The 24,134-nt window shown below is 46.7% G+C and overlaps 1 protein-coding gene across 1 annotated transcript in view; it reads right to left on the reverse strand.

Annotated features, from left to right (window-relative positions):
• Positions 1–1,944: 1,944 nt before the first annotated feature.
• Positions 1,945–24,134, reverse strand: part of CBL (Cbl proto-oncogene) — a 59,485-nt gene continuing 37,295 nt past the window's right edge. Inside the window, exons 5-16 of the mRNA XM_050922049.1 lie at positions 23,261–23,382; positions 22,578–22,715; positions 21,514–21,601; positions 20,826–20,957; positions 20,081–20,284; positions 18,359–18,490; positions 17,106–17,483; positions 16,148–16,242; positions 15,251–15,406; positions 14,636–14,739; positions 6,757–6,939; positions 1,945–3,954 (exon numbers count right to left, since the gene is read on the reverse strand). Coding sequence (XP_050778006.1) covers positions 3,680–3,954; positions 6,757–6,939; positions 14,636–14,739; positions 15,251–15,406; positions 16,148–16,242; positions 17,106–17,483; positions 18,359–18,490; positions 20,081–20,284; positions 20,826–20,957; positions 21,514–21,601; positions 22,578–22,715; positions 23,261–23,382 — 2,007 coding nt within the window. The 3' untranslated portion in view covers positions 1,945–3,679. The remainder of the gene's footprint in view (positions 3,955–6,756; positions 6,940–14,635; positions 14,740–15,250; positions 15,407–16,147; positions 16,243–17,105; positions 17,484–18,358; positions 18,491–20,080; positions 20,285–20,825; positions 20,958–21,513; positions 21,602–22,577; positions 22,716–23,260; positions 23,383–24,134) is intronic.

Genomic DNA, 24,134 nt, shown 5'->3' on the forward strand with positions numbered 1-24,134 from the left:
AGCAAAGGCACAAAATGAACTCAAACTAGCTATGGGAATAAAGGGGAAACAAGAAGACTTTTTATCAATACATTAGAAGCAAGAGGAAGACTAAGGACAGGGTAGGCCCACTGCTCAATGAGGAGGGGGAAACAGTAACGGGAGACTTGGAAATGGCAGAGATGCTTAATGACTTCTTTGTTTCGGTCTTCACTGAGAAGTCTGAAGGAATGTCTAGTATAGTGAATGCTTACGGGAAGAGGGTAGGTTTAGAAGAGAAAATAAGGAAAGAGCAAGTAAAAAATCACTTAGAAAAGTTAGATGCCTGCAAGTCACCAGGGCCTGATGAAATGCATCCTAGAATACTCAAGGAGTTAATATAGAAGAGGTATCTGAGCCTCTAGCTATTATCTCTGGGAAATCATGGGAGACGGGGGAGATTCCAGAAGACTGGAAGGGGGCAAATATAGTGCCCATCTATAAAAAGGGAAATAAAAACAACCCAGGAAACTACAGACCAGTTAGTTTAACTTCTGTGCCAGGGAAGATAATGGACCAGGTAATCAAAGAAATCATCTGCAAACACTTGGAAGGTGGTAAGGTGATAGGGAATAGCCAGCATGGATTTGTAAAGAACAAATCGTGTCAAACTAATCTGATAGCGTTCTTTGATAGGATATCGAGCCTTGTGGATAAGGGAGAAGCGGTGGATGTGATATATCTAGACTTTAGTAAGGCATTTGATACAGTCTCGCATGATATTCTTATAGATAAGCTAGGAAAGTACAATTTAGATGGGGCTACTATAAGGTGGGTGCATAACTGGCTGGATAACCGTACTCAGAGAGTAGTTGTTAATGGCTCCCAATCCTGCTGGAAAGGTATAACAAGTGGGGTTCCGCAGGGGTCTGTTTTGGGACCGGTTCTGTTCAATATCTTCATCAACGATTTAGATGTTGGCATAGAAAGTACGCTTATTAAGTTTGCGGACGATACCAAACTGGGAGGGATTGCAACTGCTTTGGAGGACAGGGTCAAAATTCAAAATGATCTGGACAAATTGGAGAAATGGTCTGAGGTAAACAGGATGAAGTTCAATAAAGATAAATGCAAAGTGCTCCACTTAGGAAGGAATAATCAGTTTCACACATACAGAATGGGAAGAGACTGTCTAGGAAGGAGTATGGCAGAAAGAGATCTAGGGGTCATAGTGGACCACAAGCTTAATATGAGTCAACAGTGTGATACTGTTGCAAAAAAAGCAAACGTGATTCTGGGATGCATTAACAGGTGTGTTGTAAACAAGACACGAGAAGTCATTCTTCCGCTTTACTCTGCGCTGGTTAGGCCTCAACTGGAGTATTGTGTCCAGTTCTGGGCACCGCATTTCAAGAAAGATGTGGAGAAATTGGAGAGGGTCCAGAGAAGAGCAACAAGAATGATTAAAGGTCTTGAGAACATGACCTATGAAGGAAGGCTGAAGGAATTGGGTTTGTTTAGTTTGGAAAAGAGAAGACTGAGAGGGGACATGATAGCAGTTTTCAGGCATCTAAAAGGGTGTCATCAGGAGGAGGGAGAAAACTTGTTCACCTTAGCCTCCAATGATAGAACAAGAAGCAATGGGCTTAAACTGCAGCAAGGGAGATTTAGATTGGACATTAGGAAAAAGTTCCTAACTGTCAGGGTAGTTAAACACTGGAATAGATTGCCTAGGGAAGTTGTGGAATCTCCATCTCTGGAGATATTTAAGAGTAGGTTAGATAAATGTCTATTAGGGATGGTCTAGACAGTATTTGGTCCTGCCATGAGGGCAGGGGACTGGACTCGATGACCTCTCGAGGTCCCTTCCAGTCCTAGAGTCTATGAGTCTATGAAGTGACTGTACCCCGCCCAGAGAGTGGCTCTCCCTAGCATTCCAGACAATATTTTCTTTACCAAGAAAGGAAGAAAGAAGACAGTCCATGCATTTATGTCACCTAGATCCCACTGCACTTACAACGATAAGGCTGTAGATTCAGAGAGAATCATTATGTTCCACATAAAATGAGAATCTAGTACTTTGTTCCCTTCTGTAACATTTGCTATTACGCTTGTTAAATTCCCTCTGTCAATTTCAAGGTGCTGATCTGATTAGCAGATTCTGTAAAAGGAATGAACTACATCAAACAGTCTTGCATCCCCTAAAGATATTTCAAGCCATAAATATTCGTTTAGTCACGACTGCTGTTCATTCATACTACTGACATTCAACAGCGAGCCAAATAATTGCGGGCACAATCTGAAAAGTTAATGTGCACTGAATACATGCACATTTTGTCCATGTGTCCAACTATGGTCGCTGTATCTCTATTTGATTTAATTCCTCTCTGACAGAATCAGTCACTCCGTGAACTCCAACGACACACAAATTGAAAGGGTCTGACTAAGCGGGTTACTAGCAAGTCAGGTTTTTCAAAAATAATAGTTCAACAACAACTTTTAAAGTCCAGTTTTACTGTTCCGTAACTACACAATTTCCTCTGATTTCCTGTGACACAAGCTCTGACAATTCCCTGCTGTAAGAAAGGGAAAGCAAGCCCTCTATTATTGTGGCAGACAACCTCCAAGAATTTTGTTGCATTTTTGCTACAAATTAGACATGATACCGATGAGATACATTGGTTGCACCTACCTACTCCACAAAACCTGGCACACAAGTGAGTGGCTCCCACAAGCGCTCTCTAAAGGAGAGGATGGAATGTGTGTGAAGGCCATTAGTGTGCTATAGCCGCAATGCAATTTAGATAAATAAATCATCATATTTACCAGATGCAACATTCCTGTAGAAAGAGTGCATGGCAGTATCCAGTGGTAGCTGCTGAAGTCCAGCACAGCTGTAAGCAAGTTGAAGCACTGAAGCACAGAATGCTCTGGGCTAAAAGGATAAGCAGCAGCCAGTTCTCCATGCCTACCCTCCCCCAAAAGGCCCCCCTCCCCCCCAAAGTTCAACCTATCCAACTCCCTGGAATCCAGTGCCGGCAATGCAATGCATGGGGAGAGAAATCCATCTCCCAGCACTAAGGAGTTGAAAATACCTGACTGCTGCCAGTCACACTTGCATCCCGGGTAAAGGGGAGGACTTCAATTGTGAGCAATAATCATGGGGACAGGAGCAATGCCACAGTGAACGGAAGCTATCTAATCACTTCTTCCTAGATCTCCTATGTATTCCCAGCAGAGGGCCAGCTGCAGACTGCTCTAAAAAGCCTGAGCCAAACACACAGCAGTGAACAGGTCCCAGTCCAGTACCATGAACCACAGGACACACGACATCAACCTGGCAACATTTTCAGAGCATTCAGTTAGAATTCACAGCATAAAACACTCCCCCACCCCCAGAGCATCAGCTCTGGATTCACTTGTCATGATCCCTATTTCTACCAATGCTCTTTGAAACAAATCTGTACTCCCAAACAAGAGGTGGGGTGAAGGACTCCAAAACGATGCCAAGACACACGCCGTATACACATCTATCTGCTCGGTTTCATTCCATTGCTTTGAAATCTGGAACCACAGAAACCTGATAACTGATTCTCTTAAGAAGCAGGGCTGAATTCAGCACAAAGTCTCTCAAGGAACCCCTTCCTCCTTGCGGTTGCAGCTGGGCCATGGGCTGCCCAGGCAGTTGGTCCACTGAAGTTGTAGGCAGGGAGCTGATGTGCTATGTGGCCACGTGTGCAGGGGAGGAAATGGAGACAAATTCCCGGAGAATATTCTTGGCCATTTCAATATTGTTATGTGCAATGACCAGTGCTTTCTGAATGTCCTGATATGAGTATCCCTGGCTCATAAGGTTCTCAATCTCACTGGAAAGCTGGGGCGATGTGCTGGTGCCACCGCCACCCTGCTGACAACTCCCGGCTTTCCGTTCAGAGTTTATCCTCCGCGGTAAAGGCTTCGGCGGCCGTTCTGGAACTTGAGAGCCATCAGAAGAACCTGGAGGGAGAAACAACTGTGTTATTTTTGCAAGACGACAAGTGCTTTTTGCATTAACAGGCAGCTTTAGAACTCTGTTGAAGCACTGGACCACAAGCCACTTTTCTCAGCCAGCCTGTCCCTTCAACTTCAGTTTATCTCATCTCCTCTTCCCTGGTGCAAAAAAATAGTTACAGAGGTTTAACAAATCATTAGCAAACCCTACTGGCTTTGCTTATAGAAACAAGATCAAGCAAATGGGAGCTGTTTGGGTAAGCCTGTGTGAGCAAACCTCAGATATCAAAATGAGAGTAAGAGTAGAGGTCTGGAAAAACAATGCAGTACAAGTAATATGCATAAGATTTCACCATGTATCCCAATGTGTTTCTAAGGCTTGGGAAAAAACTCTGTTTAACCACTCACATATTACCTAATTTATCAGGCACCGCTCTTTTCTACTGAGACCTGGCCATTCTGGCTTCAGGGCCAGGTTTGCTCTTGCTTTTGCACTTCTGCATCACATCCTCCATTCCCTTTGCAATAGTTCTAGTGGAAGGGTACCCTACCTAGTAACAGTAACCCTGCTATAGCAGATCAACAAACTCAGCCTCTTCGGCCTTTCCTCACAATGAATTATTCCAGCGTCTACCTTCCCAAGGGCCACATGTTGTATCCTCTTGATAAAAGGTAACACCACCACCAGTCACTGATTTGCCAGGGGAAATCTGCCCAGTGTCTAGGAACACTACCCCTTCAGATATCACTGTCTGCTATCCCAGGTTCCTTACAGTTGTCTTCTCATTTTAACCTTTGACAGCTGTAGAAAACATTTTGTCCTGCTTTTCAAATCACCAGAAACTTTTCAACATGAATGCTGAACATCTTAACGTTTGATTTGCCTTTCAGGGTAATCCCTCAGGTGCCTGAAGATGGCGTTTTCCAATAGGATGAACTTCTGCAACGTTTACAAGTCCTTAGAGTAAGAACCCCCAAACAATCTAATTATAAGAAGCCAGCCCTGCAGCACTGGTGTCAGGAAGGAAGCAGTCACCATGATGCAGTCTCTCTGGAAAACATATCAAAAGCACAACAGGCAACAAATTCACTGAAGCTGCCTCATCCACCAACATGCAGTTCAGCTCACCCACTAATCTTCCAGGAAAAACAAGCAGCTTAAAAAGAACCAAAAAGCCTTTCGTATAATTGTGAAGAGGAATTCCCTCCACAATTTGCCTTAGAAATAGGTCGTTCACCATAAGCTGGATCATGTTTCAGAGACAGCAGGTCATGCTGAAACAGTAGCCATCGGTATAAAGCCTTGTTACAAGCGTAAAGGAAGCTACGTTCTATGGCACAGGACATAGAGCATAGCCATTGCCATAATGGTCCCTCTCACCTAGTAGCCAGCCTCTGACAAGAGCCAATACCCCGTGATTCAGACAGCAACGAAAACTCTCCCAAATCACAATACTTAGCCCTCCTAAAGCACTTTTCATCTGCAAATCTCCAGGCACTTTACAAAAAGAGGACAGTAGCATTATCTCCACTTTACAGATGGGAAAACTGAGGCCCAGAGACAAGAAGTCCCTTAACCCTATGGCTACACAGTGAGTCAGTGGCACAGCTGGAAACGGAAAGATGGCATATTCTGCTCCTCTTTTATCCCACCCATGGTGTTCCATGAGCACTGTGCAGTAATGAGAGGAGGTGCAGGGAAGGGCATGTGTGGCAAACCAATTGAAGTCCAGCAGCTTTTCCCAGGGCTGGAGGAGAGCATCTTGAGGGAGTGGGAGCTAGAAGTCTGCAGAGCAGCTCAGGGAAAAAGTTCTTGGAGGCTCTGCAGGAGGGAAAGCTGCAATCTGAAACTTCCAGGCAAAGACCTGGAAGGCAGTGATCAAGGCAAGGAAAACACCTCTGGAAGGTGCTGCTTGGAGAATCTACTACTTTGAGCTGCTCTTTGCTTAGAGTCTCTGCTAGGTTAGAGGGCTTGGGAGCAGGAAGCACCGTTTCCTACTTCTCCCCCTGAGCCCCTTGCCACAGCTATCACATCCTCTTCCTCTGGGAGTAGCCTTTGATTCCTGGGGAAAATCAGGCAGCCTGAACTCCTCACTAGAGTAGCCCCACAAGATGCACGACTAATAACCCCAAGGTGGTCAGCACCTCCATCAGAAGTGACTCGATAGTTGCAGAATGAGAAGTCCCAGGCTCAAACAGGATTCTTGGACAGAGTGAGCCTTGATTTTCACTTCGCAAATCTGTGTTAGCCAGGACAGCACTATTCTCTACTGGCTGGAGACAGAAATAACCAGCAATTCCCTTCGCGCTACAGGGTGGATATCACCAAACAGTTTCAGAACACTAGCTCCATCTGCTGGCAAAGAACTATAGCCAAGAGTCTGACCTAGCACAGAAGATCAAAGATTGCTCTTTCTTACTGTCTTTGTCTGCAGATTTACCAATGTCTTTAGGGGCAACAACATCAGAAAGCTCAGTTTTAAAGTCCAGCTACAGTCTGTGTCTTACTTCCCCTGACAGTGTGTGCTACAGGTAAAGCTAATTTCCACAGAGGAGTATTCTTGATGACCAGGTGAATACGGTGGGTTTTGCCAACTGCTAATCCAAACACCAAATGGTATAAATGACTAGTGCAGCACATATTAAGATCTAAATCAACCCTAACCCCTCAGGACTGGAGCACCTCTGTAATACAGAACTGATTCTTCTGTAGTATAAAGGCAATAACGAGTTAGTGACAGAGAAGCTTCAAAGATGTGTACCAGATTATTAGATACCACTGTAAAATCAGGAGGTAAGGGTGTTCACCTGTAACGGGATCATAATCCAGAGACATTCGGCTGAAGGCAGACGTGGCATTGGAGATATCAGACAGTGTGCGACGAGCTGTGGCTACTGGTAAAGGTGGTTTGGGGATATCGTATCCATCTTCTTCATTCTCAGACTCTTCTGGGCCATTGCTGGCATTGGCTGCAGCCATATCCCCCTCATCTAGAAAAATACACACACAATTAGCTCCAAGTGCTGAACAGAGCCCTCTCTTTCTTGAGACAGGCTGTACAGTCCATTCACATCAGTCCACATGCCTTCGCAGAGCAGACGGCTAAGCGTCTCTTGATGGGGGTGGCAAACCACAGACGGGCACCTGCTGGTTGCCGTGAGGGGGGCAGTCAGGGAGCCTTTGGCAGCATACCTGCGGGAGGTCTGCTGGTCCCGCGGCTTCGGCGGCAGGTACACCGAAGGCGTGGGACCAGCAGACTTCCCGCAGAAACGCCGCCGAAAGCTGCCTGACTGCCCTGCTCGGGGTGGCAAAATACATAGAGCCACCCCTGCTTGTTGAAACCCCTAGTCCAGAGGAAGTTCTCTCCAGAAGGCAGTGAGTAAAAAGTTTCACAGTGCAAGAGTTGTAAATGCCTACCCCTGCCTCAAGTGGTACATTATTTTTAAAAAACCCATGTGTGTCTCAAACACATACACTTCAGCTTTCCTGCTTAATTTTAAACTTTACACTGTGCTTGCGGAGCAATGCGGATGCCTTTAAGATCAAAGCCACCTTGGCTGAGCACTCCGAGTTTCTGCAGTTGGCACTCAACTAGGCAGAAAGCGAAAGGGGGCACAAGAGACACCCTACACTTTGTGTCCCACCAAACACAAACCTGCGGACTGGTCTGTGTGTGCAGCTACAGGTTACTCTTTACCTTTCAAGTCAAGTTAGGTATCTAGCTCTATACAGGACGCATTTCTAATGCATCAATCACAGTAGTATCCACGGCATCACATACAAAATGGAATCCATCATTCTGCCAGGAAAAGGTCACAATATGCCATCTCTCCCTCAATATACATACACTATCTTGAGCATGTTCATTCTTGGCTACTCCCTTCCAAGAAGCAATGGCAAAGTCATTTTGAGGCTGTGTTAATGTGGGGCAGGGGCTGTGAAAAGAGACACGTCTTGCATCAATCCCCAAAAGGCTCAAGATTTGGGTTCACCTTGATCCCCAATGGCATAAAACTCCACAGTTTGGGACATCAGTGAGAATGCTACACGCCAAAAAAATTTGCCCTAGAGACATGCTGTGTGATATCCCCACTAATCACAACTGCCACATTGGCGCATAAGCCTTTGCCTACGCCTTGACAATCAGCGACTTGAAATGGATCACACTAGAAAAGGAGCATGTCATATACACACACGGAAGAATTTCATAAATTCAGTAATAATTACCAATAATGATGAGAATTAATGGGAACAGCTGGAAATAGAAAGATGACAAGTCTGGGCTGACAATTTCCATCACAGCTACCTACAGCTACCACCACTTCATACAAAATCTTCATAAAAGACGGTTACTCACCTTTGTAACTGTTGTTCTTCGAGATGTGTTGCTCATATCCATTCCAATTAGGTGTGTGAGCACCGCGTGCACGTTCGTAGGAAGATTTTTACCCTAAAAACACTCGGTGGGTCGGCTGGGGGCCCCCTCAAGTGGCGCCGCTATGGCACCGGATATATACCCCTGCCGACCCAACCGCCCCTCAGTTCCTTCTTGCCGGTTACTCCGACAGTGGGGAAGGAGGACGGGTTTGGAATGGATATGAGCAACACATCTCGAAGAACAACAGTTACAAAGGTGAGTAACCGTCTTTTCTTCTTCGAGTGCCTGCTCATATCCATTCCAATTAGGTGATTCCCAAGCCTTACCCAGGCGGTGGGGTCGGAGCGAGATGTTGCAGAATGCAAAACTGCTGAGCCAAAGGCTGCATCATCTCTGGACTACTGAACCAGAGCATAATGCAAAGCAAATGTGTGGACCGAGGACCAGGTAGCTGCGCGACATATCTCCTAGATAGGAACACGAGCCAGGAAGGCAGCAGATGAAGCCTTAGCTCTGGTAGAACGTGTAGTGATGTGGCTTGGGGAAATATGAGCCAAATCATAACAAGTGCGGATGCACGCTGTCACCCAAGGTGAGATCCTCTGAGAGGAAACAGGTAGGTCTTTCATTCGGTCTGCTGCCACGACAAAGAGTTGGGGCGTTTTATGAAAGGGTTTTGTCCGCTCAATATAAAATGCGGGCGCCCTACGGACGTCCAGGGAGTGCAACTGTTGCTCCCGTCAGGTTGAGTGTGGCTTCTGGAAGAAGACCGGGAGAAAGAATGTCCTGGTTAACATGAAAGGCCAAAACTACCTTAGGGAGGAATGCCGGTGTGGTCGCAACTGCACCTTGTCCTCGTGGAACAGTGTACAGCAGATCCACCGTAAGAGTCCTAAGCTTGGAGACTCGTCTGGCTGATGTAAGGCTACGAGGAAAGCTGTCTTCCAAGACAGGTATAGTAGCGAGCAGGTTGTAACGGCTCGAATGGGGGAGACATAAGTCTGGTTAAAACCAGGTTGAGGTCCCAGGTCGGGGCTGGGCGGCGTACTTGGAGCTATAAGCGCTCCAAGCCCTTGAGGAACCTCAAAACAACAGGGCGTGAGAACACGGAACGGCCACCTTTGCCTGGGTGGAAGGTAGAGATGGCTGCCAAGTGTACCCTCAGTGATGATACTGCTAGGCCCTGCTGTTTGAGAGACCAGAGGTAGTCCAAAATAGAGGGGATCGAGACCTCAGTGGGAGTAAGATTAAGCGTTTCGCACCAGCAGGAGAAACGCTTCCACTTGGCCAGATACATTGACTGGGTGGAAGGTTTCCTGCTAACCAGGAGAACTTGTCGTACTGTTGCAGAGCAACGTAACTCTTGACTGGTTTAGCCACGCAGCAGCCACACCGTGAGGTGAAGGGTCTGCAGGTGCAGGTGGCGAAGTCTGCCGTGGTCCTGAGTTATGAGGTCTGGGTGGAGTGGCAGGGTAATTGGGTTGGCTATCGACAGGTCGAGCAACGTAGCGTACCAGTGCTGCCTGGGCCATGCTGGAGCGATCATGATGATGCGCGCTCTGTCCCTGCGGAGTTTCAGCAGGACTTTGTGAACCAGCGGGAATGGTGGGAAGGCATAAAGGAGCTGGCTCTTCCACAGCATCAGGAAAGCGTCCGAGATCGATCCCAGGGAGAGACCTTGAAAGGAGCAGAACATCTGGCATTTCCTGTTCTCGTGAGAAGCAAACAGGTCTATGTGGGGAAATCCCCACTTCTGGAAAACAGAATGAATAATGTCCAGGCGGATCGACCACTCGTGAGACAGGAAAGCCCTGCTGAGTCAATCCGCCCAAGTGTTCCTAACGCCTGGGAGAAAGGACGCTACCAGATCTATTGAGTGGGCTATGCACAAGTCCCAGAGTTGGATGGCCTCCTGACAAAAGGGGGAGGATCATGTCCCACCCTGTTTATGTAGTACATGGCCATTGTGTTGTCCGTAAACACTGAGACACAATAGCCTTGCAACTGTTGCTGGAACGCCTGGCAAGCCAGGCGGACTGCTGTCAGTTCTCGGACATTTATGTGTAATGCCAGCTCCTGGGATGACCAAAGGCTTTGAGTATGGAGGTGACCAAGGTGAGCACTCCAGCCGAGAGATGACACGTCCATCGTCAGGGACATTGAGGGTTGGGGCAGATGGAACGGCATCCCTGCATACACCAGGGAGGGAGTTTGCCACCATTCTAGGGAGCCTAGGGTGCTCGGGGGAATGGTGACTATCGTGTCTATTGGGTCCCTGCCCGGGCAGTATACTGAGTTGAGCCAAACTTGGAGAGGACGGAGGTGGAGCCTGGCGTGTTTGGTTACAAACGTGCAGGCAGCCATGTGACCCAGGAGACCGAGACAAGTGCGAGCAGAGGTCTTAGGGAAATTCTGTAGACCTCGGATGATTGTTGCCATCGCCTGAAACTGCGGCTACGGTAAGCAGGTTCTGGCTAGACTGGAGTCCAGGATAGCTCGTATGAAGTCTAACCTCTGCGTGGGAACCAGAGTGGATTTTTTCTATATTGATCATCAGGCCTAGACGTGTGAATAGGTCCTTGACGATGCCCACATGCTGAGTGACTTGTGTCTCGAAGGCCCCTTGGATGAGCCAATCATCCAGATACGGAAAAACGTGTATCCGACGTAGGCGGCAACTACGGCCATACACTTTGTAAATACCCTTGGGGCTATAGAAAGACCAAATGGCAGGACCATAAACTGGAAGTGCTGACAGTTGGCTACAAAGCGGAGGTATCTCCTGTGCGGAGGAAAGATGGCGGTGTGAAAGTACGCATCCTTCATATCGAGGGCGGCATACCAGTCTCCAGGATCCAAGGACGGGATAATGGTCCGCAGGGATACCATGCGGAACTTCAACTTTATCATAAACTGGTTGAGTCCTCGCAGGTCTAGGATAGGTCTGAGACGTCCCTTTGACTTGGGGATTAGGAAATAATGGAAGTAAAACCCCTTGCCCCTTTCGTCCATCGGTACCTCCTCTATAGCTCCTATGGCGAGGAGCGTCCGCACCTCTTCTAAGAGGAATTGCTCGTGAGAGGGGTCCCTGAAGAGGGACAGGGTTGGAGGGTGGGAGGGCGAGGTTGAAATAAATTGGAGGTGGTACCCATACTCCACCGTGCATAGGACCTAGCGATCTGAAGTTAACTGGGATCACGCCAGAAGGAAGTAGGAGAGATGGTTGGAGAAGGGAGGAGAGGGATCCTGGCCTGTAACTGGTATGCTGCCCTCGGGCATACCTTCAAAAGTTCGTCTTCGGTCCCGGCGGTGGTTTCAAGGGACCTTGATTGAGGGCTCCCTTGGGGCCCTGATGGTCGTCTGCGACCACCTTGGCCGCACCACCTGCCAAAGTCCTGTCTTTGTCTAGGCATAGAGTATGGGCGGTGAGGCTGGGGACAGAAAGGCCTGCGTTGGGTCACCGGCGTAAGCATGCCGAGAGAACGCATTATGACCCTGTTGTACTTCAGGCTTTGCAGTCTGGGGTCAGTCTTTTCAGAGAAGAGGCCTTTACCATCAAATGCCAAGTCCTGAATGGTATACTGGAGCTCCGGTGGGAGGCTTGAAACCTGAAGCCATGAGATGCGTCTCATGGCAAACACCTGAGGCCAGAGTCCTGGCTGCTGAGTCGGCTGCATCCAGCGAGGCGTGGAGAGAAGTTCTGGCCACCTTTTTCCCTTCCTCCAAGAGGGCAGCAAACTCTTGGCGGGAGTCTTGAGGGAGAAGCTCCGTAAACTTACCCACCGCCGCCCAGGTGTTATAATTATAGCAGCTAAGCAAGGCTTGTTGATTTGCCACCCAGAGCTGTAGGGCACCTGCCGACTACACTTTGCGGTCGAGTAAGTCCATTCACCTAGCCTCCTTCGATTTCGGGGCTGGCACCTGCTGGCCATGGCGTTCCCTCTCATTAATGGACTGGACGACTAGTGAGCAGGGAGAAGGATGGACATATAAGTACTCGTACCCTTTAGAGGGCACCATATTATTTACACTCGACTCCCCTGGCCGCAGGAGGGATAGAGGCTGGAGACAGCCATATAGTATCAGCATTGTCCTAGATGGTCCGAATAAATGGTAGGGCCACTCTAGTGCGGGCATCTGCCGACAGAATGTCCACTACCGGGACCTCTACCTCCGGGACCTCCTCCACCTGCAGGTTCATATTGAGTGTTACCCTCCTTAGGAGGCCCTGATGGGCTCTCAGGTCAATTGGAGGAGGGCCCAAGGAGGATTTTTTCCTGCCATCACCTCATCTGGAGAAGAGGAAGAGGAGATGCCGGGGACGAGCAGGTCCTGTGTGGCCTCTTGCTCTTGGGCAACCTCCTGCTCCAGTGGAACCTGGGACACCAGGGGGAACTGGGGCTTCCTCCATAGCAGTCGGAGGGGGACAGCTAACTGTCGCCTCTGGCACTCGGTGCTCTGATGGGACAGAATGGGACAGAACTACTGGTACACCTTTGGCCTGGTGGTACGCCCAAGGTGTCCAGAAAGACCACTGATGGGGTCCATGGTCTTGGGTCTCTTGGAAGACTCTGGCGGGCACATCAGAATCGCAGTCCTGTGCATAAGAGCTGTCCGCATGGGACAACACTGATGCATGTTTGTATGGCCATGGAGGGGCTGAAAAGCCCTGGGCAGAATCTCTGTCTCTAGCGGACCTTGCTCTACTTGGCACCAGGGACTGGTACCAGGAGGCATACCGGTACCAGGAACGAGATTGGAACCTGCGACCGGAGCGGTGCCGGGAGGTCGACCAAGATCTCAAGGCTCAATGTCGGGAGCGGCTACGGGAGTAACGGGCCTGGAGCAATGCTGGGAGCTGGAATGGTGCCGAGAGTAGCGGGCCGGCGAACGGGATACTGAACGGTGCCACGAGTGCGACCGGTATCAAGGAGGAGAACGGTGCCGGGACTGCAAGCAGCGTCGGGAGCAGGCGCGCCGACGGGACCTAGAACGTCTGCGGGACCGTGATTGTGAACAGGGCCGCTCCACTGTGCCGACAGAGGATGGTCTTATCAAGGCAGGCTTGCCGATAGACTGTATTACCTGCACCTGTGGTGCCAGGGGTTGAGGCAGCGTCGACTGTCATGGCAATCAGATCCCTCACCGTTGAGAATGTCTCCGGCATGGATGGAATAGTAAGCTCAATGACAGTTCACGCCGGGGAGCTGACAGGCACCGGACTCAATGGCGCCGACATCGTCGGTGCCGGGCAATCCGACTTAGACGAGCTCTCTGGCTGCGGTGCAGGTGGCCCAGAGCAGCAGGAGTCTTAGGCTTTCTCAACCTCAGGGAGAGGGAGCGGTGCCGAGTCGACTTCGGTGCCAGCGATGGCTGGTGCCGAGAGGCCTTGGTAGTACCGGTGCGGTCCGGTGCCGAGGAGGCGCTTCTGCCCGCCAATTAACCAGCGCTCAGTGCCAAAGGCGGAGGGGTAAGAGCTGCCTCTATGAGGAGCTGCTTTAGCCAAAAGTCCGGCTCCTTTTTTTGTTCTCGGCTTAAAAGCCTTGCAAATGCAACACTTCTCTGTCAGGTGAGATTCCCCGAGGCACTTAAGGCAGGAGTCGTGTGAATTTCCTGTCGGCATCGGCTTACGACAGGCCAAGCACGGTTTGAAATCCTGTGAACCAGGCATGGGCCCCGGCACCGGGTGCGGGAACGGGGCTAATCCCCGAACTCCTCTTAACTATATACTAACTATGAACGATAAAAATTAACTAACTATATAACTTTGAACTATATACACAAAAAAATAACTAGAGAACTACAAGTAGCTAGGGAGGTGGAGGTCAGTAAAACCGCACTCCACTGTTCCAACGACCGATATGGGGGGTAAGAAGGAACTGAGGGGCGGTTGGATCGGCAGGGGTATATATCCGGCGCCATAGCGGCACCACTCCAGGGGCCCCCAGCCGACCCACCGAGTGTTGCTAGGGTAAAAATCTTCCGACGAACGTGCATGCGGTGCGCACACACCTAATTGGAATGGATATGAGCAATCACTCGAAGAAGAACAATGATTTATTTTAAGCAACTGATGAGTGTCTTAAAACCCATGTGAGATCAGGTTCTCTTTACTGACATCCCAGTTCACAGTCTGTAGGCAATGCCAATTGATCACTTACGCATATGACAAACTATTTACCTTGAACAGCAAGTGACACTTCTGTTAAATGATAGCTTAACTGCTATTTAAACTGGGAATCTTATCAATTCACTCCTACCCAATTTCTCTCCTGGGTGCTTTATAACACGCATTCATGCCCACTCACCAGAAGTGTTGGTGGTCTCCAAGTCAGAAGATGTTGCCTGGGACTGAATGTTGTACATAGCTTCATACATACAGATATTATTTGGCTGGTCACACTCCAACTCTCTGTATGAAAGGTGGGAAAAAAATGTTCCCTTCAGACATGCAACAGTAGTTTCCTCCTCATCTAAAATCTGCTATTTCGATTCCTCTCAGATGCATGCCGTGATATGAAGCACAGCTCTGCTACCTACTTTCTTTCAGAGAATATTTGCTCTCATGCACATTCTGACATTGTCTCCATTGCTACATAACAGATCAAAATTTAACTGGTGTAACTGGAAAGTAAGGGAACAAAGCTGTACATGGAATGTCACATTTCTATGTCTGCTGGTGTGAAAGGACCAGCAACAAAAATGGCCTGAGGGAGGGGTGAACTGATTCCACTATAAAGGATTCTGAGACCAGAGCAATGTTCACATTTCATTAACCCCACTACTCTAATCTGGATCTGGTCAATACCAGTGGGAAACAGACAGCAGGTAAACCACAGGAATAGAACCTCAGCCAGAATAAATGAACAAGCCTCCTTGGACAGGTGGGGTTGTAAATGCAGCAGAGACAACTGTAGTCTCACCGTAAACCATGAGTCATTTCCAAAGGCAGTTTGATCTCTGTTTTTTGTAGGGCAGGACCAGGTGGCACCAGAGGCAGAGAGGATGGTGACATGTATTCAGTATCCTCATCGCTTTCAGCCTGTTCCCCGGGTTGCAGTTTTGGCACAGGCAGTGGTCTGGGGGCAGGAAGAGGATCAAGAGCATTTGAAAAACAGTTAACCCAAACACACACAATCAGTTTGAAAATAGTTAATTCAAATAAAAACAAACAACCGTTAATCCAAACAACAAAATCAGTTTGAAAAGCAGTTAATCCAAACAACAACAAAATAGTACCCACCAGCTCAAGTGCTGAAAGCCAAAGCTTCAAGCAAGGCTTTCCAAACTGATTCTGACTGAAGCAACAACCTGGCTTACTGGAATTCTGAGCTATATAATTGTGAGACCCGACTTGCCGGTGAAATCATTAGCAAAAGTCTTGTCCAAGGGGCATGGTAACAGTGACATACAGATATCCTAGCCACCGGAGGACCTCACATTTCAACCTCATGCTGCCTCTCTACATATATGCTCCCTCATACCATATGTACTGCTGTTTCTAAGGCACAGGACACTGCACACCAGTTGTCTGAGACGGCAACAGTTCTGAGTAATTACCATTCCATCACCACACAAAATTACCAGTTACAGATCTAGACTAAGGATACTTGCTGAGAGATTTACTTTTTCTTGTTCATATGTTTTTAAGAATCCAGAGCTTGAATCCTAAACTCAGGCCATCTATATAATGTCAAATTCTAACCCTGGTACCAAAATGTGACTACAGACCCAGAAGTACATTTCTGCACTCTCTACAGCAATCCTGAAACGAATGATCTCTGCTACAAGGAAAGAGCCTTCATTCGAAAGTAACGCACCTGATCGCTAGAGAGTAGATCGCATTGGCAGATGAAGAGGGTTTTATTTTGGGGTGCTCATAGTCTGAGCCTGTTGGGGGACCACTGTTCAAGTTCTGCAAAGAAAAAACGATAGGTTAGAAATAGCACTACTGTCAGCAAATTCAAAATCCATGTCCCATCACCCGAAGCACCAATTCTTGTCTGAAAAAGGAGAGCTTCTTTGACATTTCAAATCATCCGTTTAAAGAAATCTTGCACCTGCAAAAGAACCTGTTGATATCTAAAAGTACACTGGCTTTCAAACTCTGAAGAAGCTTGGAGTTGGAGGAAGCAACTGATAAGGGTTAAAGAATGAAAGAAAGTAACATGTTCTGGGAAGCATTTCTTCTGGACTGAAACATACTGCATCACAATGTGTTACAGGTGGTGTGTGGGGGGGGGGGTATCAGCCTCCAAACTCAACAAGGACTTTGGTACGTCTCTTTTTTTTATATGTGTATGTATAAAAATAACATGCATTTCCCCCAAACTACCTCCTAATATAAAAGTATCATCACTGGTTAAAAATCCCAAGAAAACAGTGACTGTAAATTGTTACCAACTGATAGCAACCATTTAAAACGAGCTGGGCTCAGTCCAGCTGTCAATGGACAAAGAAAAAGCCCACCACAACCAGCACTACCTGATCACCTTCCTGGCTGTCTCAAAAGAGAGGCCAAAAGACTGAAGTCTCCTCTCCTACAGACAGGGCTGGGTGTGATGCATAATCCCAGAGCAATGACATCCCACAGGAGGATTTACTGCTCACAGCTCTCGATCCAGCACTTAGAATTTGTATGAAAAAAGTGAACAAAAATGATAGCTCAGCTTTCTCATCACTTCAGAGAAGTCTCACACAAGCAGCATTCTGTCTCACTCACTCACAGGAAGCAGTCCTGCACTAGAAAGCAGGATGCCACCACACTCTGTTACTTACCGCTGTGGCGTCTAAGCTGAGAGTACTCCCATGCCTAGGAGCATCAGGTCTGGAATCCATTTGAGATGGGAGTGAGAATGGGAGTGAGTGCCGGTTCGTCAACTCTCTTCCTGCCCAAGGGTCACTAGGACTGAGAGCTACAGATGGCGCTTTTGGAACTGGCCGCAATGGCCAAGGCTCCCCCTGACGGCTGGAGGGTACAGGGGGTAATTTGTCTCTGGAAGGACAGTCTCCTGGTGTACAGGGTAAAGGACGTCTCTGAGGTCGACTCTCTGCCCCAATGGAATATGGCCTGTCTGGTGGGGGTGGTGGTGGGAGATCTCTGAGTGTTGGAGGTACCGGCAAAGGTTTATCTTTATGGAGGGGACCAGGAGCAGCCTGTAAGACAACATCAGACATTTAAAACCACAGCTTAACAAGCAGGAAGTCCAGCTCACTGCACATATCCCAGTTAGGAGGCTTCTTACATGAAATTAATTCTAGGGCAGCTGAAGAACATGAAATAACTCCCAGCTATATCCTCCACAGACCTTTAGATACAACATTTAACCATTTATGGCTAGGAATATACACTAAGTCCCAGGTTTGCTTTCTTGCTGCCTACCACGGCACGATACAGGATCCCTACCAGAAATCATACTATTTCATCAAACTTCTTGTACAGATTGATTTCACAAGTCAATTTTTATCAAGCACGAAATAATAAGATTTGTTATTTTCCCACCTGACCTTTCAGCACCAACCCAGAGCCTCTCCCACCCACTCCAAAAAAACTCAACCACCACCATTACACCCCATCTAGAAATGTTACCAATACTGCGTTTCCTCCTTCTACTGGTCCTTAAGGAAATATCACCATCTCTTTCTTTTAACTCCCTTCCCCTTCCTTAGTTTTCTCTCTGGAAAAAAAATGCTTGCTGGAAAAACTGGGAAAGCAGGGGAAAACTGTAAAGGGAATACAAGAACCAACTTTGCATAGCTAGGCTACTAGCTGGAATAAACAGTTCCATAAATGCAGCTCCACGTGGAGTAGTCAGAGGTGTACTGGTTGAAGACCGAGAAGGACAAACTGCTTCCTGGGGGAACTGTGGGCCCTCCTTGGATGGAAGAAAAGAGCTGGTCTGAGATGACTTGTGGAGAGGAAGGAAGAAAAGGTAGAGTCTGAAGAGAGAGTCAGGACAGTCCATCACTTTTCCCATAGCTCCCCTGAACTCAATAAATGACCTTGGAGGAGTGTGAAAAGAAGACTTCACCTTCGAAGTGGTCCCAGGGCTGGAAGCTCCAGAAGGGATGGATACACGTTGCTGCAGAAGATCTAGTCGTGGGGGTACTGGGGGAAGTGAGGCTTGTGGAGCCACAGAGAATGGAGAAGGAGGGCGCTCAACCTGGAAAGAGAAAATTAAGAAAATGAACAAGTGTCAACCCATAGAGAAGCCATCCTATCTAAAGCACCACATCCCTCCTGCCTTCAAGCTCTGCACCTCATGTTCCCTTGCTGCAGCTTGTAATGAAATTACTACATTAACACCAAGCATGCAATAAGAGGTCATGTTTGTTTCATAGCATTGCAGCATTTGTCTGGAACAAACCTTGTGAATCACCAACAGGCCCAACTCTGGCCCCCAGTCACATGAGCACATACCTAAAAACCTCACTCTAAAAGGCTTATAAATTGTTTGGTTGGACCAACTATCTTTAATACTGGTACTGGATTTGCACCAGGCGGCATGCTCCACTATCTTAACGGCAGAGCCCGGTGAGTGAGCATTGTTATTATAGAGGTGTGCAAGTTGTCCCTTTGCCATGATGGCACTTACTGCAATCATTAGCGTGCACCAGGAGCGGTGTCAAAACCTTCCTTCTTGTCCTTGGAGAACTGTTTCACCACCTGACAAATTAGAACAGTCACTCCTTTTTTCCTTATCTTTATAAGAGTTGCTTTATGATACAGGCTAGAGCATGGTAACCTTGAACAGCTTGACAGAATTTGTAAGCATCTGCTGCTGGCACATCCGGAGCACTTGCCTACTGCAAACTATAATGGGAGTCATGTCATGTCATGTCAAGGGAACTGTATTCTGACCCCAAGAAATGACAAGCTGTACTTCACTCATCTCCAAAATGGTGCCTTAGAACTTCAAATGCTGACTACAAAAGAATTTGCAACAGGGATGAATCAATGTGGATTATCATTAAATCTGAACAGAGGATTCTTTATTAGAAGGCCCTGTTTTATATAAAGTGAAACTATTAAAAAAATCAGATTCAAAATCTTTTTCCCTAGGCACCAGAACAACTAATTGCTGATGGGCAACGGGCAGCAATGAGCCAACAAAACCACTCCACTGTGCAGAAAGAATGCCTTACTAGCACACATTTCTCTGGCAGGAAGCAGCACTGATGGAAGGCAGTCATCAGACCTTTATTACACAGATTAATCAGACAACATATTCAAAGACAACAGTCCAATTGACTTGCTCAGCAAAACAGACTGCCCTCTACTTAGTTCATTCATCAGCACCTTGGAAAAACTCCTTCTCTAGCTGGTTGCTTATACTCAAGCCCTGAGGAAAATGACTCAGTTTCTGCTGATAAGGCTGATTACAGATCATAAATCAAAAGCAGCATTACTCAGCATGCAGAGAAGCATTATAAATATACTTCTTGCATTTCAGTAGATGAATTGAGTTATGTCGCTCTGCTAATGGCTTGGACAAAGCCAGGACAACATATATAATATCAGAGATATTGGTATGTAGAACACCACCACCTGACTGAACTGGTAAGATCTGGCTGAACTTAAGTTTCAATAGTATGGCACTTACCATCTCTGTACCGCCCACAATCTGGAAATACAGAGGGCAGTTTCCATTCTGGGGCTCAACAACTCCTTTGTGCACAGTCAACAAGACAAAAACCAGCTTACTCTGTGTCTATTGCCACATCCAGCTGTATGTGCCTAACGGGGCCTTTACCTTAGCACCAGCCAATTCTTTCATCATGAAGAGGGAATCATCCGCTCTGTCATCTTCATCATCATCATAGTTTGGGGAGGGAGCTCCCTCTGCACATTGCCGCAACAATCCTCCTCCTCCTCTGGGATCAAATGGGTCGACTACAATGGGCTCTGTGCCTTTGATTTCACAACGGCAGAAAGGACAGCCCTGACCTTCCGATTCCTGAAAGGAGTGGTGGGGAAGAGGAAAAAACCTATTAAAACCACCACTGTTATGGAAACAAGTAAAATGGACAGTAACTCATCAAACAAAGGAGTTTAGTATCTCTGTTCAGCAGGTGTATTTTGGTGGAGGGAAGGAGGGAAACAGGAATTAAGACTGCACTATAAATACAACATGATCCTTATTTGGAGTAAAAGAAAAAAACAGATTTTTGAAAGTCCTCCCACACACACCATTCTTAAGGCAAGTAGTTGCTATGTCACAAACAAGGAGGAAAAGGTAGGAGAGTCTAGTGAGTAGAACCAGTTTTGAAAACAGAGTCCAAAGTCTGCATCCTATGGGGACAAGACTCGAGCATCCTTTACAATAGGTTAAATAGATATATTGATATGAATTTCAAGCTAGACTTTCAGCTCCACTACCAAATTATCAGTACCCATAAGGATCTAAACAGTTCTGAGAAGAAGGAAGGAAAAGTTAAATCACCCCGGCCCAGACTAACTTTGTTCGAAAAGAGTGCACAAATGAGGCAATTCCCTACCTGCCATGCAGTGAGACAGGAGGTGCACATCAGGTGTCCACATGGCTCAATCTTCACGTCCTTGTCATTTTCAGCACAAATTTTACACAGCTGGAATGTGGAACCCATCTCGCAGTACAATTCATATTGTTCCTTGAGGGAAGGAAAACAGAGATAATTCACTCTGGAATATAATGTGCCTCATTAGTCAAAACTACAGGAAATTCACCCAAATATTCACACAGAGGAAAAAAAAATCAGTATCACAGCATCAAACCACAGCTCAACAGAAACAGATGTTCGCAAAGGGTACATTGCAATTTTATGTACTAGAGACTTCTGTCAAGCTCTGAAAAAAATGGACTTGAAGCTATCCTAAAAGAGCCAGGAAGCCTTTCAGTATAGATCTTCAAGTTCAATTTAAGGACACACAGGTCAGGGATAAAAAGACATACAAGTTAGTGTGTCCTTCTGCCAGCATATTACTCTAAATAAGAAACCCAAAACTTATCAGCCCTAGACGGAGATGAAGCTTTGTTTGATATTTTCAATCTATCCTCCTCAACCCACCCACTCAAAGATTTTTGTGTGTCTTACAAGATCTAATATAGCTGCTTTGTACACGAGGAACCAGTGTATTAAGCAGAACAGGAGGCCTGAAAATGGAAGAAGTGGTGCTAGTTTGACAGGACAGAATCCTCCTGCTCACCTGTGTAACTTTAATGTGGTCCTGAGGTGTAGGCTCACATAAACCCGTCAGGTCAGGATTCTGATTTCGACCATCAGGAAATAAATAACTGCAACAAGTAAACAAAACATAAGTTTTAAAGAAAGGCACCTTTCTTTCTTCCTAAAACCCTATTTTATCTCTTTTTAAAAATGCAGAAGTCAACTATGCTTGAACACTGATCACTCAACAAAAGAAAAGTCTGCCTATAGGTTCAGCTTGGTATCACCTCATAGGGGCACTTTACCATGCAAAGATTGAGCATCTCAGTTCTTTTGGAATCCAAGGTCCTTTGTTTTGAAAAAGAACGTTCAAACCAGGGAAAGCCCCCTAATATACCAGATTTCATGGTTTCCCTTTTGCCAATCATCAAATGATTAGTTTTTTTTTAAATAAATGGCACTCCCAGCCCTCAATCTTCTCTTCTTATAAGACCCACCCTGCAGTGATGTCTTAATGATGAAACTGTAACGCCCGAAGAAAGAAAACTGACGTCATAACTCATAATCCTAATTTTTGTGACATAAGTATAGGGTTAAATCGAAGAAGAGGCTAGGCTGACAGGAAACTACAAGCCAGACATGTACCTTCAACAGTGGAACTAGGAAGTAGAGACGAGCAATGAAAAAAATGGAGCTCTCTATGAATATTCTCGAGAGTCAAATCCCCTCTTTTAGAAGGTAGTTCAGTAAAGCAATTAAGCTTGGGAGCAGTTTCATCAATCTCAACAAGACAACTAATATGTTTAAAAAGGGCTTTGCTGATTCAAGGCTTAAATAAAGAGGAAGAACTCCGCAATGTCCACCCACACAATGTCACTATCAATGGTATGAGTGCTGCAAAACGCTGCACTTGCCACCAGACAGAATGACACGTGACAGAATCCACTAGATATGTTCTATCTTCCCACTCATTTCAAAAGGTACATTAACCAGTGACAGGATTAAGACAGCGAAATCATAGGATGCACAGCAACAGGGTGCCTTGTACACTCACCGCAGACTCAACAAGCACAACACGCTACAGGCTGAGGCGAAGTTACTTACAAGCCTTCCCTGAAGCCATCTATCAGCGCTTGAAAAAGAGGTTTGTTGTGGGGGATAGTCTGGAGGATGTTCCCATCTGCAGTGACGTAACCAATGGCCCATTGACCAAGTCGCGTACAGCTCAATCGGAATATATAACTAAAAAGAGACAAAAGAACAGAAACTCCAAGTCTGGGCTCGATCAACCAAAAAAAGTTAAATGCCAAGTAGGTAGCCTCCATCCAGCTATCTCAAGATGGAAGATAAAGACGAGCTGAAGTAGCTGGAGCATTTCTACCAGCTTTTACCACTTTACTCACTTGTAGCTCAAAGGGAGAACCCTGCAGTCTGATATAGGTGAATGAAGCATCTAAAAACTCATGTGTGTGTGTATGCTATTAAACACAGAACGCACAGTGATAAGGATGAGTGTCCTCACACTCGCTTGCGGTTTCAAATTGAAGTTTTTTAAAAGATTATACAAGGTCTTCATTTTTAAAAGGAGCTTGCAACCAGTAGTCTCCAGAGGCAAGATGCAGTAATCCTCTCCTCTACTACAGAGCACTGTAATAGCAACCAGCAAAACGCTGAGTAAGGCCCTTCTGTCAGGCCGAACCTCCACTGACACAGCAGGTGCTGCAAAAGTAACTAACTAGAGGAGTTAGCAAGAGCCCTCAAAAAGGCAACTGCTATCAAGCACTAACCTGCCAGGTTTGTGGATGAATTTCTGAAGCCGTGCTTTCACCTCATCGTAAGTTAGGAATGCCATGTAACCAGGATGAGTCACTGCTAGGCTATTCCAGTTCCTGAGCAAAGAGGACCATGGCTAAAGAAACAACATAAGAAATATCATTAACCATGCACTTCCAAGGTGTACCCATGCACATGATTGTCCTTCATCTGAAGAGGTCAGTTCGTCACTAAACTGTAGTTCTTATTGCAGGAGCTAAAACTTCGATTTACAATCAAGCAGCAATAGGATTTGAGTACCACCCCATGGAGACAACACTAAATAGCAACAGGAGGGTGACAAACCCTGCCAACATGCAAAGTGTAGCAGCAACAAAAAGGAAGCAGTGAAAGCCAGAAACATAGAAAGCAAGGTGTTTCAGTCGTAGAGACATTGGCCCTTTCCCCTTAACCACACAGGAAAAATGCCCTTAGCCAAGTCTTGGCATCCCAAGAACCCCTTTCCCCCAAACCTCCATGATAATTCAGTCAGAGATGCTACAGTGGAGTTGCCTGTACGGCGATGGAACAACAGAAAGTATCACGATGCTTGGGGATAACAGTTTTCTAGTCTGCCCGTGCAAGGCTACGATTGGTGGCCATTCGGGGGGGGGGGGGGGGGAAGGGGAGTGGCGGGGAAGGAATGAGGTATAAATATTGCTGTTCTCTACTAGCACTCGCAGAAAGCAAACTGTGCAACTCTGTGTACTCAGTTCAACTAGCTACCAGACCAAAACACAAAATCAAAGAACATTTTCCGCATCCCCTTTAGATAAGTGGAAGGATAGGCATCCTTAAAGGTGAGGAAGAATAGATAACTCAGAACGTTTAACAGGTAGGAAAAAAACC

This window comes from Gopherus flavomarginatus, chromosome 13 (genome assembly GCF_025201925.1).
Source record: "Gopherus flavomarginatus isolate rGopFla2 chromosome 13, rGopFla2.mat.asm, whole genome shotgun sequence".
Classification (NCBI taxonomy): Eukaryota; Metazoa; Chordata; order Testudines; family Testudinidae; genus Gopherus; species Gopherus flavomarginatus.